Source organism: Gamsiella multidivaricata (genome assembly GCF_025024155.1).
Source record: "Gamsiella multidivaricata strain RSA 2152 chromosome Unknown BC939scaffold_35, whole genome shotgun sequence".
Classification (NCBI taxonomy): Eukaryota; Fungi; Mortierellomycota; class Mortierellomycetes; order Mortierellales; family Mortierellaceae; genus Gamsiella; species Gamsiella multidivaricata.
Genome location: NW_026251743.1, coordinates 69,995 through 83,215, shown reverse-complemented (window position 1 = coordinate 83,215; position 13,221 = coordinate 69,995). Strand labels below are relative to the sequence as shown.

Below are 13,221 nucleotides of genomic sequence, written 5' to 3'. Positions count from 1 at the left end.
ATGCATATTCAACGTTTTTGAGAGAACGACATGGGAGGCATCTAGATTGCGTTCTCCCCCTGCGTGATATTTTGTGATGAGCTGCATCTTATCGTGAAGCGTATATTTCGTTTGGGATTTGTGTGATTTGGAAGCCGAGATGTCAGGGCCAGAACGTTCGACATCGGGTCGTTTATGGGCTAGAGCTGTGTGACCACAGTGCATTCTTTTGGACAAATGGAGATACACTTTGCCTCTTGCTCTCTTGCTCTTCCCCGCCATACCATCGCAGCATTCTCGCTTGATGAGAGCCTATTCTGCGTTACACGAGGGCTGGGGCATGAAAGCATGAATCTGTTTTGCTAATACAACAACGATGGATGTGTCTTGAAGCGCTCACTATCTATGTCTGCGCTCTCTTTTCCCCTCTTTTCGCCTTTCCGTTTTCTACCTTCCCTCAATCCATCAGGAACTGTCTTTCCTTTTTCTCTTTCATCTTTCCTCTCTCTTTTATCTATCTCATCTTTCCTCACTCTCCTCTGTCTCTCGTACGTCTCTCCTCAATCTCAACAAGCACGGTTGACGGCAACTTATTGGTAACAAAAACACTGTTTATCTGCGAAGGCCCCTTTCCTGTCTGTGCCTGAACCATTAGAGTCGACCCAGGAATGCTAATGCTAGAATAGCTGGGACAAGGGTGTGCGAATGTCGAAAGAACAGCCATGAATGTGCAATGGATATTAACCCCTTCTTGCATCATAACAGGCACCTCTGCTAGAAGTGACAAGAGGACACATATCGCTTCACTCGACCACCTCATTCGTGCGCGGACATTCTTGAACAAAGAATTGGAGCAGAAAACACTGCACAAGGACGGACCATCTCCTCAGCCAGCGAAAGGAAGCCAGAAGCAGACTCGTATTGAGGTGAGGCATTGTTTCTTGTCACTCAAGGGTAGGCTACAGGCGTGTGTAATGGTTATTAATCCGTCATGATTCATTAAAGGCATTTGGTATCGTTGCTACAGGACACAAAGAGAACAAACCTTCTGGACTACGTCGGCATCCAGTCAAAGGATACAAGAGTCGAGTAAACACTTCCAAGGTGATGCACTATTACTTGCGCAGAGTAGCTACATATGATAAAGTTCAGACAGCTGTTATGGATACTAATCGATTTATTTGAGGATAGACCGGCCTACTGCCACCACATCTACAATTTTCCCAGCCCATTGTGTCCTATTTCGTCCCAGCTGTTAAAGGTGCGTACGCAAATTACTAGCACAGGTATATTAATGGAAGTGAAGGTCACTAACATCGTCACCATCTACTCTGTAATACCATAGAGAAGCGACATGTTTGGCTATTCTTTTTCATCATCAGGAAGCACTCGCTCACCACAAAAGGAGCTAGAGGTTGCTAATACCCAATTGGAAAATGCGCGCAAAGCCAATGATCCAGAAATTGCTCTGCAGTTTTGCAGCGATGCAAAAGCTGCGTTATCTCGGACGAAAAGAGCCGCAAAAAAGGCTCTCGCCTCTCCACAGTCGGGTGCGGATCAAACCTTGCGTGATGGAATCGCTAATGCTTATCTCGAACATGGAAAACTGTTGGACAGCTTGGGGTATAGCGCAATGGCACAAACCAGCTACAAGAAGGCAGCGAAATGGGGACATGTCCAGGATATTGACCAACGATCACCCGACTCTTCTCGGCCCGGCAACAACAAGGCCAACTCCACCCATCGCGCACTAGTTTCCCCTGTCTCTCTTTCAGCCAAGTCTCGCCTCTCATCTCCTTCAGGTTCGAGTGGCCCTCATCACCGCGACATTGCACAGATTCCTTCAGGGATTTTTCCTCAGAATGTGGCAAAGCCTGTGGCCAAATATGATTTACCCAAATCGGATGAGCGCATCGCCAGTACTCCACAGCTTGTGTACTGCCTCAGCTTGCTATCTAGGGCCTCGTCGCTGTCATCTCTGTCTGCCGTAGAAATCGATGAAGCGCTCGACAATACCCAACGCACCTGGATACAAGCCAAAGCAGAGGATGCAGATGAGCAGGAACGATTACGCTTGTTGGCGACAAAGTTGATTGCGGTATTCATCGATGATGAACTCAAGGCACCCGCCACCGTGACTGAAGTTGTGTACCTAGCGCCTGTTCTCGACCAAGGCCAGTACCGGAAGCTGCTTGGTAGTTTTATCGATGGTATTGGACAATCCACCTTGCTGGATTTCAATCTACTTGAAGGGCTGGCACAGATGATACAAAGCGCTTCCCCAGGCTACCTCCATGCGGATGATTTGGTCAAGATCTTAGGAGTCCTCAGCACGCGCTTACAGGACACTCACCAGCAATCGACCGATCATCTTTACCAATTGTCGCTGACGGTATCACATGTTCTGGATGCGATGGCCGATAGCCATGTCAAGGACCTGGACCGCGAACGACTGCATGCACCTCTTGTCGCCTATTTGGATGGATTAAAGGGTAGCTCGGACCCTTATTTGGTGTATCAAGCCGCCTACGCCTATCAAGCCTTGCAGTATGTCCCAGATGATGAAACGCCCATGCAGGCTGTTCTACGGCGCACACGCGTAGTGGTGAAAGGCGTTTCAGGACTAGTGAGTGCAGTCAAGGGTCTGGATCTGAACGGCTTTATTGATGGACTGGGACAACTTCAGGGAGGATTAGGGGAAGTGTACCAGCTGGCCAAAATCGGTTACGAAGGAGTGAGTTCACTGGTCGAGAGTGGACAAGATCTTATGGAGAGTCTAAAGGAGGGCCTCAGCTTCAGCCAAAAACGTACATGGTATCCAGCATTACGCGGTATAGACACCTTGCTTCGAGAAGGTCGACTCGCCGACTTCAAGACGTTGATCTGTGAAGCGCCTTGCCGGCGCGATTTTGCCTTTGAATGGGGACTATGCCAACGGCTTGGGGGAATTGCAACCAATCCGTTCTGGGATGCCAGCACCCGCCAAAGCGCTATCGATTTTCTAGGCGAGCTGTACAGGAATGACGCGGATTGGGGCGAGCATGCCAGCGTCAAGCAATGGATTCTCAAAATCCTTATCCAGCTAACCGACTCGCCAGACAGCACCATAAATACGCGCGCCCGCACCTTACTACAGGAGTTGCAAAAGAATGGCGACGCAAAGAAACAGGTTCTTTATCGAGCCTGTATGAGCGAAGGTCCAAGCCCATATCCACTGAAGGTCTGCTCTCCCCCACTGGCGTCTCCATCCTTGCTCGATCGTGTCCAGGATATACCCGACGTTGAATACGACCTGCGTCTGCTGAGAGCGAAACGGCTGGAGACACGGGGCAAGGCTGTGTACATTCCTCCTCAAGCCAAGGCTAGCCTACAAGCACTTGATGATGCGTTGTTCCCACTGATGGAGAAAGTCAACGAGTTTCTGAGCAGTGATCGACAGGTGTTATTGCTGCTGGGCGACTCTGGAGCAGGCAAGTCGACCTTTAGCCGGGAACTTGAATGTGTCATGTGGAGCAGATACAGGAAAGGGGATGGCCGAATTCCGCTGCACATCAACTTGCCTGCGATCGATAAGCCGGAACAGGATCTGATCGCCAAACACTTGCGCAGGAATGACTTTACAGAGCCCCAGATCCGAGAGATGAAAGACCATCGCGAGTTTATCTTGATCTGTGATGGATATGACGAGAGTCAGCAAATGAACAACCTGTATACAAGCAATCGGCTGAACCAGGAGGGACAATGGCGTGCACAGATGGTGATCAGCTGCCGTACCGAGTATCTTCCCAAAGACTACAGGGATCGCTTTCAACCGACTGACCGGAATTACAGCGGTCCATCAAGGCTCTTTGAAGAAGCTGTCATTGCACCGTTCTCTGCCGCCCAAATCCACGATTACATCAAGCAATACGTGTTCGCAAACAGACCACTCTGGCAGACCAAGGACTACCTGGAAGCACTTCGCAAGATTCCTAATCTGATGGATCTGGTGAAGAACCCGTTCCTTCTGACACTGTCATTGGAGGTACTGCCGCGCCTGGTGGATCCAGGACAAGAGCTCTCGACAGCCATGGTCACTAGAGTTGCCTTGTATGACCAGTTCATGGAGTTGTGGCTGGAACGTGGCAAGAAACGGCTTTTCGGCAAGAAGGACTTGAGCCGTCAAGAGAAGAAAGCTTTCGAGAGGCTGGCGGATGAAGGCTTTACGAAGAACGGTATCACGTTTATGAAGGATTTGGCAGCGGCGATCTACAAGAATCAGGCAGGAAACCCGGTGGTGGAGTATTCACACAAACAAGACCAAGAGACATGGAAAGGAAAGTTTTTCAACCGAGATGACGAGAACCAGCTCCTGCTGGAAGCCTGTCCTCTGATCCGCAACGGCAATCAATACCGGTTCATCCATCGATCGTTGCTGGAATACAGCATAACGCGCGCAATATTTGAACCGCAAGAGGTCAGGAAGAACTTGGGTGGAGCACACACCCCGATCCGCCGAGGGAGCGCAGCTTCCATTTGGAGCTTTGAGATCCAAGGCGGTTTAGAGGATGTGGCCGCCACTGCCGAAGAGCGACAACCTGTTGAGCCCAACTCGCCATTGGTCTGGAGGAATTTCATGAGCGAGCCTTCTGTTCTGCAATTTCTGGTAGAGCGTGTTCAACAGGAGCCCTTATTCAAGAAACAGCTGCTTGCCTTCATCGAACACTCGAAAACCGACAAGGAGTGGCGCGTTGCAGCCGCCAATGCGATCACGATATTGGTCAGAGCCGGGATACGGTTTAACGGGGCGGATTTGAAGGGCATCCAGATTCCAGGGGCGGACCTGAGTTATGGCCAATTCGATTCTGCTCAACTACAAGGGGCGGACTTGAGAAAGGCCAATCTTCGTGGTATTTGGCTACGTCAGGTCAATTTAAGCAGCGCGCAAATGGCAGGCGTACAGTTTGGCGAATGGCCGTATCTCATAGAAGACGAGGCTCTGAGTTCCTGCGTGTATTCACCGGACAGGAAGACCTTCGCCGTGGGCGTTCAAGATGGCACGATCAGCGTGTATGACACCACGACTTGGACAAAAACCCACATTTTAAGCGGCCATACCGAGGATATTAATAGCGTGGCGTATTCGCCCAGCGGCCAACAGATTGCCTCCTGTAGTGACGACAACACGGTGCGGCTGTGGAACGTGCAAACCGGGGTACCCGATCTCATCCTAGCCGGTCATAACGACAGTGTTTATGGCGTGGCGTATTCACCCAGCGGCCAACAGATTGCCTCCTGCGGTGGCGACAACACGGTACGGCTATGGGACGCGCAAACCGGCGCACCTGGTCCCATCCTAACCGGACATACCGATTGCTTATGGGGTGTGGCGTATTCGCCCAGCGGCCAGCAGATTGCCTCCTGCGGTGACGACATGACGGTGCGGCTGTGGGACGCGCAAACCGGCGCACCTGGTCCCATCCTAAACGGCCATACCGACTGCGTATGGACTGTGGCGTATTCACCCAGCGGCCAGCAGATTGCCTCCTGTAGTAGCGACAAGACGGTGCGGCTGTGGGACGTGCAAACCGGCGCATCCGGCCCCATCCTAGCCGGCCATGCCGAATGGATATTGGGCTTGGCGTATTCACCCAGTGGCCAGCAGATTGCCTCCTGCAGTGAGGACAAGACGGTGCGGCTGTGGAACGCGCAAACCGGCGCACCCGGTCCCATCCTAACTGGCCATACCGACCATGTTAATAGCGTAGCGTATTCGCCCAGTGGTCAGCAGATTGCCTCCTGCAGTGAGGACATGACGGTACGGTTGTGGGACGCGCAAATCGGCACACTCGGATTTATCTCAAGCGGTCATACCAACGATGTTAATAACGTATCGTATTCCCCCAGCGGCCAGCAGATTGTCTCCTGCAGTGACGATAACACGGTGCGGCTGTGGGACGCGCAAACCGGCACACCTGGTCCCATCCTAAGCGGCCATACCGATTGGGTATGGGGCGTGACGTATTCGCCCAGCGGCCAGCAGATTGCTTCCTGCAGTGGCGACAACACGGTGCGGCTGTGGGACGCGCAAACCGGCGCGCCCGGTCTCATCTTAAGCGGCCATACTGACAATGTTAATACCGTGGCGTATTCGCCCAGCGGCCAGCAGATTGTCTCCTGCAGTGACGACGACACGTTGCGGCTCTGGGACGCGCAAACCGGCGCACCTGGTCCCATTCTAGCCGGCCATACCGAGGATGTTAATACCGTGGCGTATTCGCCCAGCGGCCAGCAGATTGTTTCCTGCGGTGGCGACAACACGGTGCGACTGTGGGACGCGCAAACCGGCGCACCCGGCCCCATCCTAAACGGTCATACCGAATGGGTATGGGGCGTGGCGTATTCACCCAGTGGCCAGCAGATTGCCTCCTGCAGTCGCGACAAGACGGTGCGGCTATGGGACGCGCAGACCGGCACACCCGGTCTCATCTTAAGCGGCCATACCGACGACGTTAATAATGTGGCGTACTCATCCAGTGGCCGGCAGATTGCCTCCTGCAGTGACGACAAGACAGTGCGGTTGTGGGATGCGAATTCGGGTCAATGCTTGGCAATTGTCGAGGGTTTCCATGGAGTAGTCTCAAGCGTCGCCTGGGACACGACCCCCAATAGCCCCTGTTTCGTAACCGGCTGTGGAGATATGTCTGTTCGCATGTGGAGAGTCATAGAAGAGGAAGATCACTTTCAGGTGCGTCTACATTGGAGTTCGATGCAAGGCGCACTTGTTGTGTCGAATGCCTCTATCCAAGACGCGCAGGGCTTGAACAGGATCAATATGCGGCTATTAGAGCAGCGCGGCGCTGTGGGCAAGCCGATTCCACCTCCGAGTTTCCGCGAGGCAAGCAGGAAGCTTATCAGCATGGCGTCCATGGCATCTAAACTCAAGCTACCGTCAAACCGCAAAACTTTGGATACCATTCTCACTGCAGATTCTCCCACTGTACAGTCAGCACAGCCGGTCGACTCTGCGACTGTCTCTTCGCTTGCTTGAGGTGAATGTGATGCAGTTATGAGTGCATCATCTTGCTCTATAAAGCATGCATTAATAGCTAACATTCCGTACATCATGTAATATAGGCACCATAGGCACAATATATTAACCGTGTAATAATCCGATAGTTATTTAGTAGTACTTTGAAATGGGGATGTACTCGGAGGATGGACCAAGATGAAGGTTTCTGTCATGCACTTCATTTTTATTAATATAAACCAGCAAGTGTGGCTGTTATGTGAAGTCTGATACTGGCTTGTGGCAGCCAGCGACGTTGCCTTTTGATCTTTCGATGTCGGCTCTTTTTATTCAGTCCAATTGAACCCGGTGTTTCATGTATGTTATAACCCAAGCCTATGGCAATCAACGAACATATCCATCTCGTCCAGAGCGACCTGATGGCGAGTCTTCGACAGAGCATTGTAATGGGCTTCCTGCACATCAACAGCACCAGATATAAACTCGTTTACAGCGTCTTGAAGATATATTCTTGAGAACAGACCTCTTCTGCGTAGAGGATTGAAGGTGTTGACGAAAGCCTCTCGATGGGAACCCCCTTCTCAACCGTGCGGTTGTGGAGAGCGATTTCGACTACCTGGATCTCTTGGTCACTAACAACTGGCTTTGGGTCTTCTTAATCCAGGTCAGATTCGTCGTCGTCGCCCAAGTATCGTTATCAGAGTCTTCAGAGTTGTCATCATCCACGAAGCCATTCTCCTTCAGTTGCTGAAATGTTCCCTTGTATTGCTCGCGACCCATTATCTCGTGGGCGACCTCGACAATCCCTGGTAAAGGCCCTTCCCTATTGATCATGCTGAGATAGTTCAGGACGGAGAAGCTCTTCTGATCGGCGATAGTTTCTTCATTCCCTACATATCGTTCCCTGAGCTCTTCTTGAAGATGAATGACTTGATCTGCCTTTGTCTCAACTCCTAGACCTAACGATCGAGTTTTCTGGTACTCGGAGAGGATATGAACTTGGACAAAGCAATTGCGGATGCAATCAGGAGTCCAGAGTTTCCCATTTCAAACTGTAGCCGTGGATGATCCTTTCCGAATGCGATAACTGCAAAGGACCTCGGCAACGATAGCCTTCAATGTTACTTGAGTCAAACCGCTCGGCTGTAAACCTATAAACCTTTGTGAGCAAAAAATCCTTTGAGTTTGCACTATCACACTGCTCAAACAATACTGCATTACTTACAAAGGACATAAAGGTTGCGTTTGTCTGCACCCGTGGCATTACTGCACAACAACGCTGATACAGTGCAACCCGAGTGGGTCTCCTTGCCACGAATTAGGCCAGTAGCAAGAGTTGTTGAGCACAGCCTTCAGAAAGAGACCCGTCTCATCGCAATTATAGATATTATCAGGGTCAAAGCCCTCGAGCGACATTTGGATCTGTCCAACTTGAGTCCTGTAGAGATCCATGTTGGCCGATCCGCTTTCACCATGGCCGATGTATTTCTTGAGCGCTCTCTGTCTTTTGAACTTTTGGACCCAACCATTTGAAAAGGCAATCGGCTCTGGCTTATGCTCAGGACGAAAAGAATCTTTCACATCACCACAGCAGGTGTGAACAGCCTCTTCCACAACCGCCATTGGTCTTGGCCTGTTGCATACAATCGTTCTTGTTGCCACAAGCGGCAGCATCGCCATTGCTTGACGGATCCTGTCTTCCTTTTCAAGCATATCGGTAGCTGTCCTGAGATGCATATTCAACGTTTTTGAGAGAACGACATGGGAGGCATCTAGATTGCGTTCTCCCCCTGCGTGATATTTTTGAGATGGACTGCATCTTATCACAAAGCGTATATTTCGTTTGGGATTTGTGTGATTTGGAAGCCGAGGTATCAGGGTCAGAGCGTTTGACATCGGGTCGTTTATGGGCTGGAGCTGTGACCATAGACTAGTATCGTTTGATGAGAGCCCATTCTGCGTTACACGAGGGCTGGGGCATGAAAGCATGAATCTGTTTTGCTAATAGTCTAATACAACAACGATGGATGTGCCTCGAAACGCTCACTATTTATGTCTGCGCTCTCTTTCCTCCTCTTTCCGCTCTTTCCGTTTTCCTTTCTTCCCAGCTACACCCTCCCTCAATCTATCAGGAACTGTCCTTAATCTTTCTCATCTTTCCTCTCTCTTCTCTGTCTCTTGTACTTCTCTGTCTCTTGTACGTCTCTGCTCAATCTCAACAAGCGCAGTCCGGCGGCAACTTATTGGTAACAAAAACACTGTTTATCTGCAGAGACCCCTTTCCTGCCTGTGCCTGAACCATTAGAGTCGACTCAGGAATGCTAATGCTAGAATAGCTGGGACAAGGGTGTGCGAATGTCGAAAGAACAGCCATGAATGTGCAATGGATATTAACCCCTTCTTGCATCATAACAGGCACCTCTGCTAGAAGTGACAAGAGGACACATATCGCTTCACTCGACCACCTCATTCGTGCGCGGACATTCTTGAACAAAGAATTGGAGCAGAAAACACTGCACAAGGACGGACCATCTCCTCAGCCAGCGAAAGGAAGCCAGAAGCAGACTCGTATTGAGGTGAGGCATTGTTTCTTGTCACTCAAGGGTAGGCTACAGGCGTGTGTAATGGTTATTAATCCGTCATGATTCATTAAAGGCATTTGGTATCGTTGCTACAGGACACAAAGAGAACAAACCTTCTGGACTACGTCGGCATCCAGTCAAAGGATACAAGAGTCGAGTAAACACTTCCAAGGTGATGCACTATTACTTGCGCAGAGTAGCTACATATGATAAAGTTCAGACAGCTGCTATGGATACTAATCGATTTATTTGAAGATAGACCGGCCTACTGCCACTACGTCTGCAGTCTCCCAGCTCGTTGCATCTTATCGTGTACCATTGCGTTACTGCAGCGTCTGTCAAGTGTAAGCACGTACGCAAACTACTCGCACAAAACTATTAATTGGCGGCAAGGTCACTAACATCGTCACCATCTACTCTATAATACCAGGAGAGGAGTGGCATGCTTGGCTATACTTTTTCATCATCAGGAAGCACTTGCTCACCACAAAAGGAGCTAGAGGTTGCTAATATCCAATTGGAGATCGCGCGCAAAGCCAATGATCCAGAAATTGCTCTGCAGTTTTGCAGCGATGCAAAAGCTGCGTTATCTCGGACGAAAAGAGCCGCAAAAAAGGCTCTCGCCTCTCCACAGTCGGGTGCGGATCAAACCTTGCGTGATGGAATCGCTAATGCTTATCTCGAACATGGAAAACTGTTGGACAGCTTGGGGTATAGCGCAATGGCACAAACCAGCTACAAGAAGGCAGCGAAATGGGGACATGTCCAGGATATTGACCAACGATCACCCGACTCTTCTCGGCCCGGCAACAACAAGGCCAACTCCACCCATCGCGCACTAGTTTCCCCTGTCTCTCTTTCAGCCAAGTCTCGCCTCTCATCTCCTTCAGGTTCGAGTGGCCCTCATCACCGCGACATTGCACAGATTCCTTCAGGGATTTTTCCTCAGAATGTGGCAAAGCCTGTGGCCAAATATGATTTACCCAAATCGGATGAGCGCATCGCCAGTACTCCACAGCTTGTGTACTGCCTCAGCTTGCTATCTAGGGCCTCGTCGCTGTCATCTCTGTCTGCCGTAGAAATCGATGAAGCGCTCGACAATACCCAACGCACCTGGATACAAGCCAAAGCAGAGGATGCAGATGAGCAGGAACGATTACGCTTGTTGGCGACAAAGTTGATTGCGGTATTCATCGATGATGAACTCAAGGCACCCGCCACCGTGACTGAAGTTGTGTACCTAGCGCCTGTTCTCGACCAAGGCCAGTACCGGAAGCTGCTTGGTAGTTTTATCGATGGTATTGGACAATCCACCTTGCTGGATTTCAATCTACTTGAAGGGCTGGCACAGATGATACAAAGCGCTTCCCCAGGCTACCTCCATGCGGATGATTTGGTCAAGATCTTAGGAGTCCTCAGCACGCGCTTACAGGACACTCACCAGCAATCGACCGATCATCTTTACCAATTGTCGCTGACGGTATCACATGTTCTGGATGCGATGGCCGATAGCCATGTCAAGGACCTGGACCGCGAACGACTGCATGCACCTCTTGTCGCCTATTTGGATGGATTAAAGGGTAGCTCGGACCCTTATTTGGTGTATCAAGCCGCCTACGCCTATCAAGCCTTGCAGTATGTCCCAGATGATGAAACGCCCATGCAGGCTGTTCTACGGCGCACACGCGTAGTGGTGAAAGGCGTTTCAGGACTAGTGAGTGCAGTCAAGGGTCTGGATCTGAACGGCTTTATTGATGGACTGGGACAACTTCAGGGAGGATTAGGGGAAGTGTACCAGCTGGCCAAAATCGGTTACGAAGGAGTGAGTTCACTGGTCGAGAGTGGACAAGATCTTATGGAGAGTCTAAAGGAGGGCCTCAGCTTCAGCCAAAAACGTACATGGTATCCAGCATTACGCGGTATAGACACCTTGCTTCGAGAAGGTCGACTCGCCGACTTCAAGACGTTGATCTGTGAAGCGCCTTGCCGGCGCGATTTTGCCTTTGAATGGGGACTATGCCAACGGCTTGGGGGAATTGCAACCAATCCGTTCTGGGATGCCAGCACCCGCCAAAGCGCTATCGATTTTCTAGGCGAGCTGTACAGGAATGACGCGGATTGGGGCGAGCATGCCAGCGTCAAGCAATGGATTCTCAAAATCCTTATCCAGCTAACCGACTCGCCAGACAGCACCATAAATACGCGCGCCCGCACCTTACTACAGGAGTTGCAAAAGAATGGCGACGCAAAGAAACAGGTTCTTTATCGAGCCTGTATGAGCGAAGGTCCAAGCCCATATCCACTGAAGGTCTGCTCTCCCCCACTGGCGTCTCCATCCTTGCTCGATCGTGTCCAGGATATACCCGACGTTGAATACGACCTGCGTCTGCTGAGAGCGAAACGGCTGGAGACACGGGGCAAGGCTGTGTACATTCCTCCTCAAGCCAAGGCTAGCCTACAAGCACTTGATGATGCGTTGTTCCCACTGATGGAGAAAGTCAACGAGTTTCTGAGCAGTGATCGACAGGTGTTATTGCTGCTGGGCGACTCTGGAGCAGGCAAGTCGACCTTTAGCCGGGAACTTGAATGTGTCATGTGGAGCAGATACAGGAAAGGGGATGGCCGAATTCCGCTGCACATCAACTTGCCTGCGATCGATAAGCCGGAACAGGATCTGATCGCCAAACACTTGCGCAGGAATGACTTTACAGAGCCCCAGATCCGAGAGATGAAAGACCATCGCGAGTTTATCTTGATCTGTGATGGATATGACGAGAGTCAGCAAATGAACAACCTGTATACAAGCAATCGGCTGAACCAGGAGGGACAATGGCGTGCACAGATGGTGATCAGCTGCCGTACCGAGTATCTTCCCAAAGACTACAGGGATCGCTTTCAACCGACTGACCGGAATTACAGCGGTCCATCAAGGCTCTTTGAAGAAGCTGTCATTGCACCGTTCTCTGCCGCCCAAATCCACGATTACATCAAGCAATACGTGTTCGCAAACAGACCACTCTGGCAGACCAAGGACTACCTGGAAGCACTTCGCAAGATTCCTAATCTGATGGATCTGGTGAAGAACCCGTTCCTTCTGACACTGTCATTGGAGGTACTGCCGCGCCTGGTGGATCCAGGACAAGAGCTCTCGACAGCCATGGTCACTAGAGTTGCCTTGTATGACCAGTTCATGGAGTTGTGGCTGGAACGTGGCAAGAAACGGCTTTTCGGCAAGAAGGACTTGAGCCGTCAAGAGAAGAAAGCTTTCGAGAGGCTGGCGGATGAAGGCTTTACGAAGAACGGTATCACGTTTATGAAGGATTTGGCAGCGGCGATCTACAAGAATCAGGCAGGAAACCCGGTGGTGGAGTATTCACACAAACAAGACCAAGAGACATGGAAAGGAAAGTTTTTCAACCGAGATGACGAGAACCAGCTCCTGCTGGAAGCCTGTCCTCTGATCCGCAACGGCAATCAATACCGGTTCATCCATCGATCGTTGCTGGAATACAGCATAACGCGCGCAATATTTGAACCGCAAGAGGTCAGGAAGAACTTGGGTGGAGCACACACCCCGATCCGCCGAGGAAGCGCGGCTTCCATATGGAGCTTTGAAGATCGAGAGGCAACTGAGGAAGCATCCATCGGCAT

The 13,221-nt window shown here is 50.8% G+C and overlaps 2 protein-coding genes across 2 annotated transcripts; both read right to left on the bottom strand.

Annotated features, from left to right (window-relative positions):
* Window positions 1-6,702: 6,702 nt before the first annotated feature.
* BC939DRAFT_477413 (uncharacterized protein) lies at window positions 6,703-7,212 on the bottom strand (the record flags this gene model as incomplete). The annotated part of the gene is made up of 2 exons (XM_051558672.1): window positions 6,703-7,046; window positions 7,170-7,212. 2 exons carry the CDS (start codon window positions 7,210-7,212, stop codon window positions 6,703-6,705), a joined length of 387 nt encoding a protein of 128 aa, XP_051411862.1.
* Window positions 7,213-7,600: 388 nt separating this feature from the next.
* On the bottom strand, window positions 7,601-8,611 carry BC939DRAFT_503445 (uncharacterized protein; the record flags this gene model as incomplete). Its single annotated transcript, XM_051560404.1, has 2 exons — window positions 7,601-7,947; window positions 8,275-8,611. The coding sequence occupies 2 exons, from the start codon at window positions 8,609-8,611 to the stop codon at window positions 7,601-7,603; spliced, it is 684 nt and encodes a 227-aa protein (XP_051411861.1).
* Window positions 8,612-13,221: the final 4,610 nt, after the last annotated feature.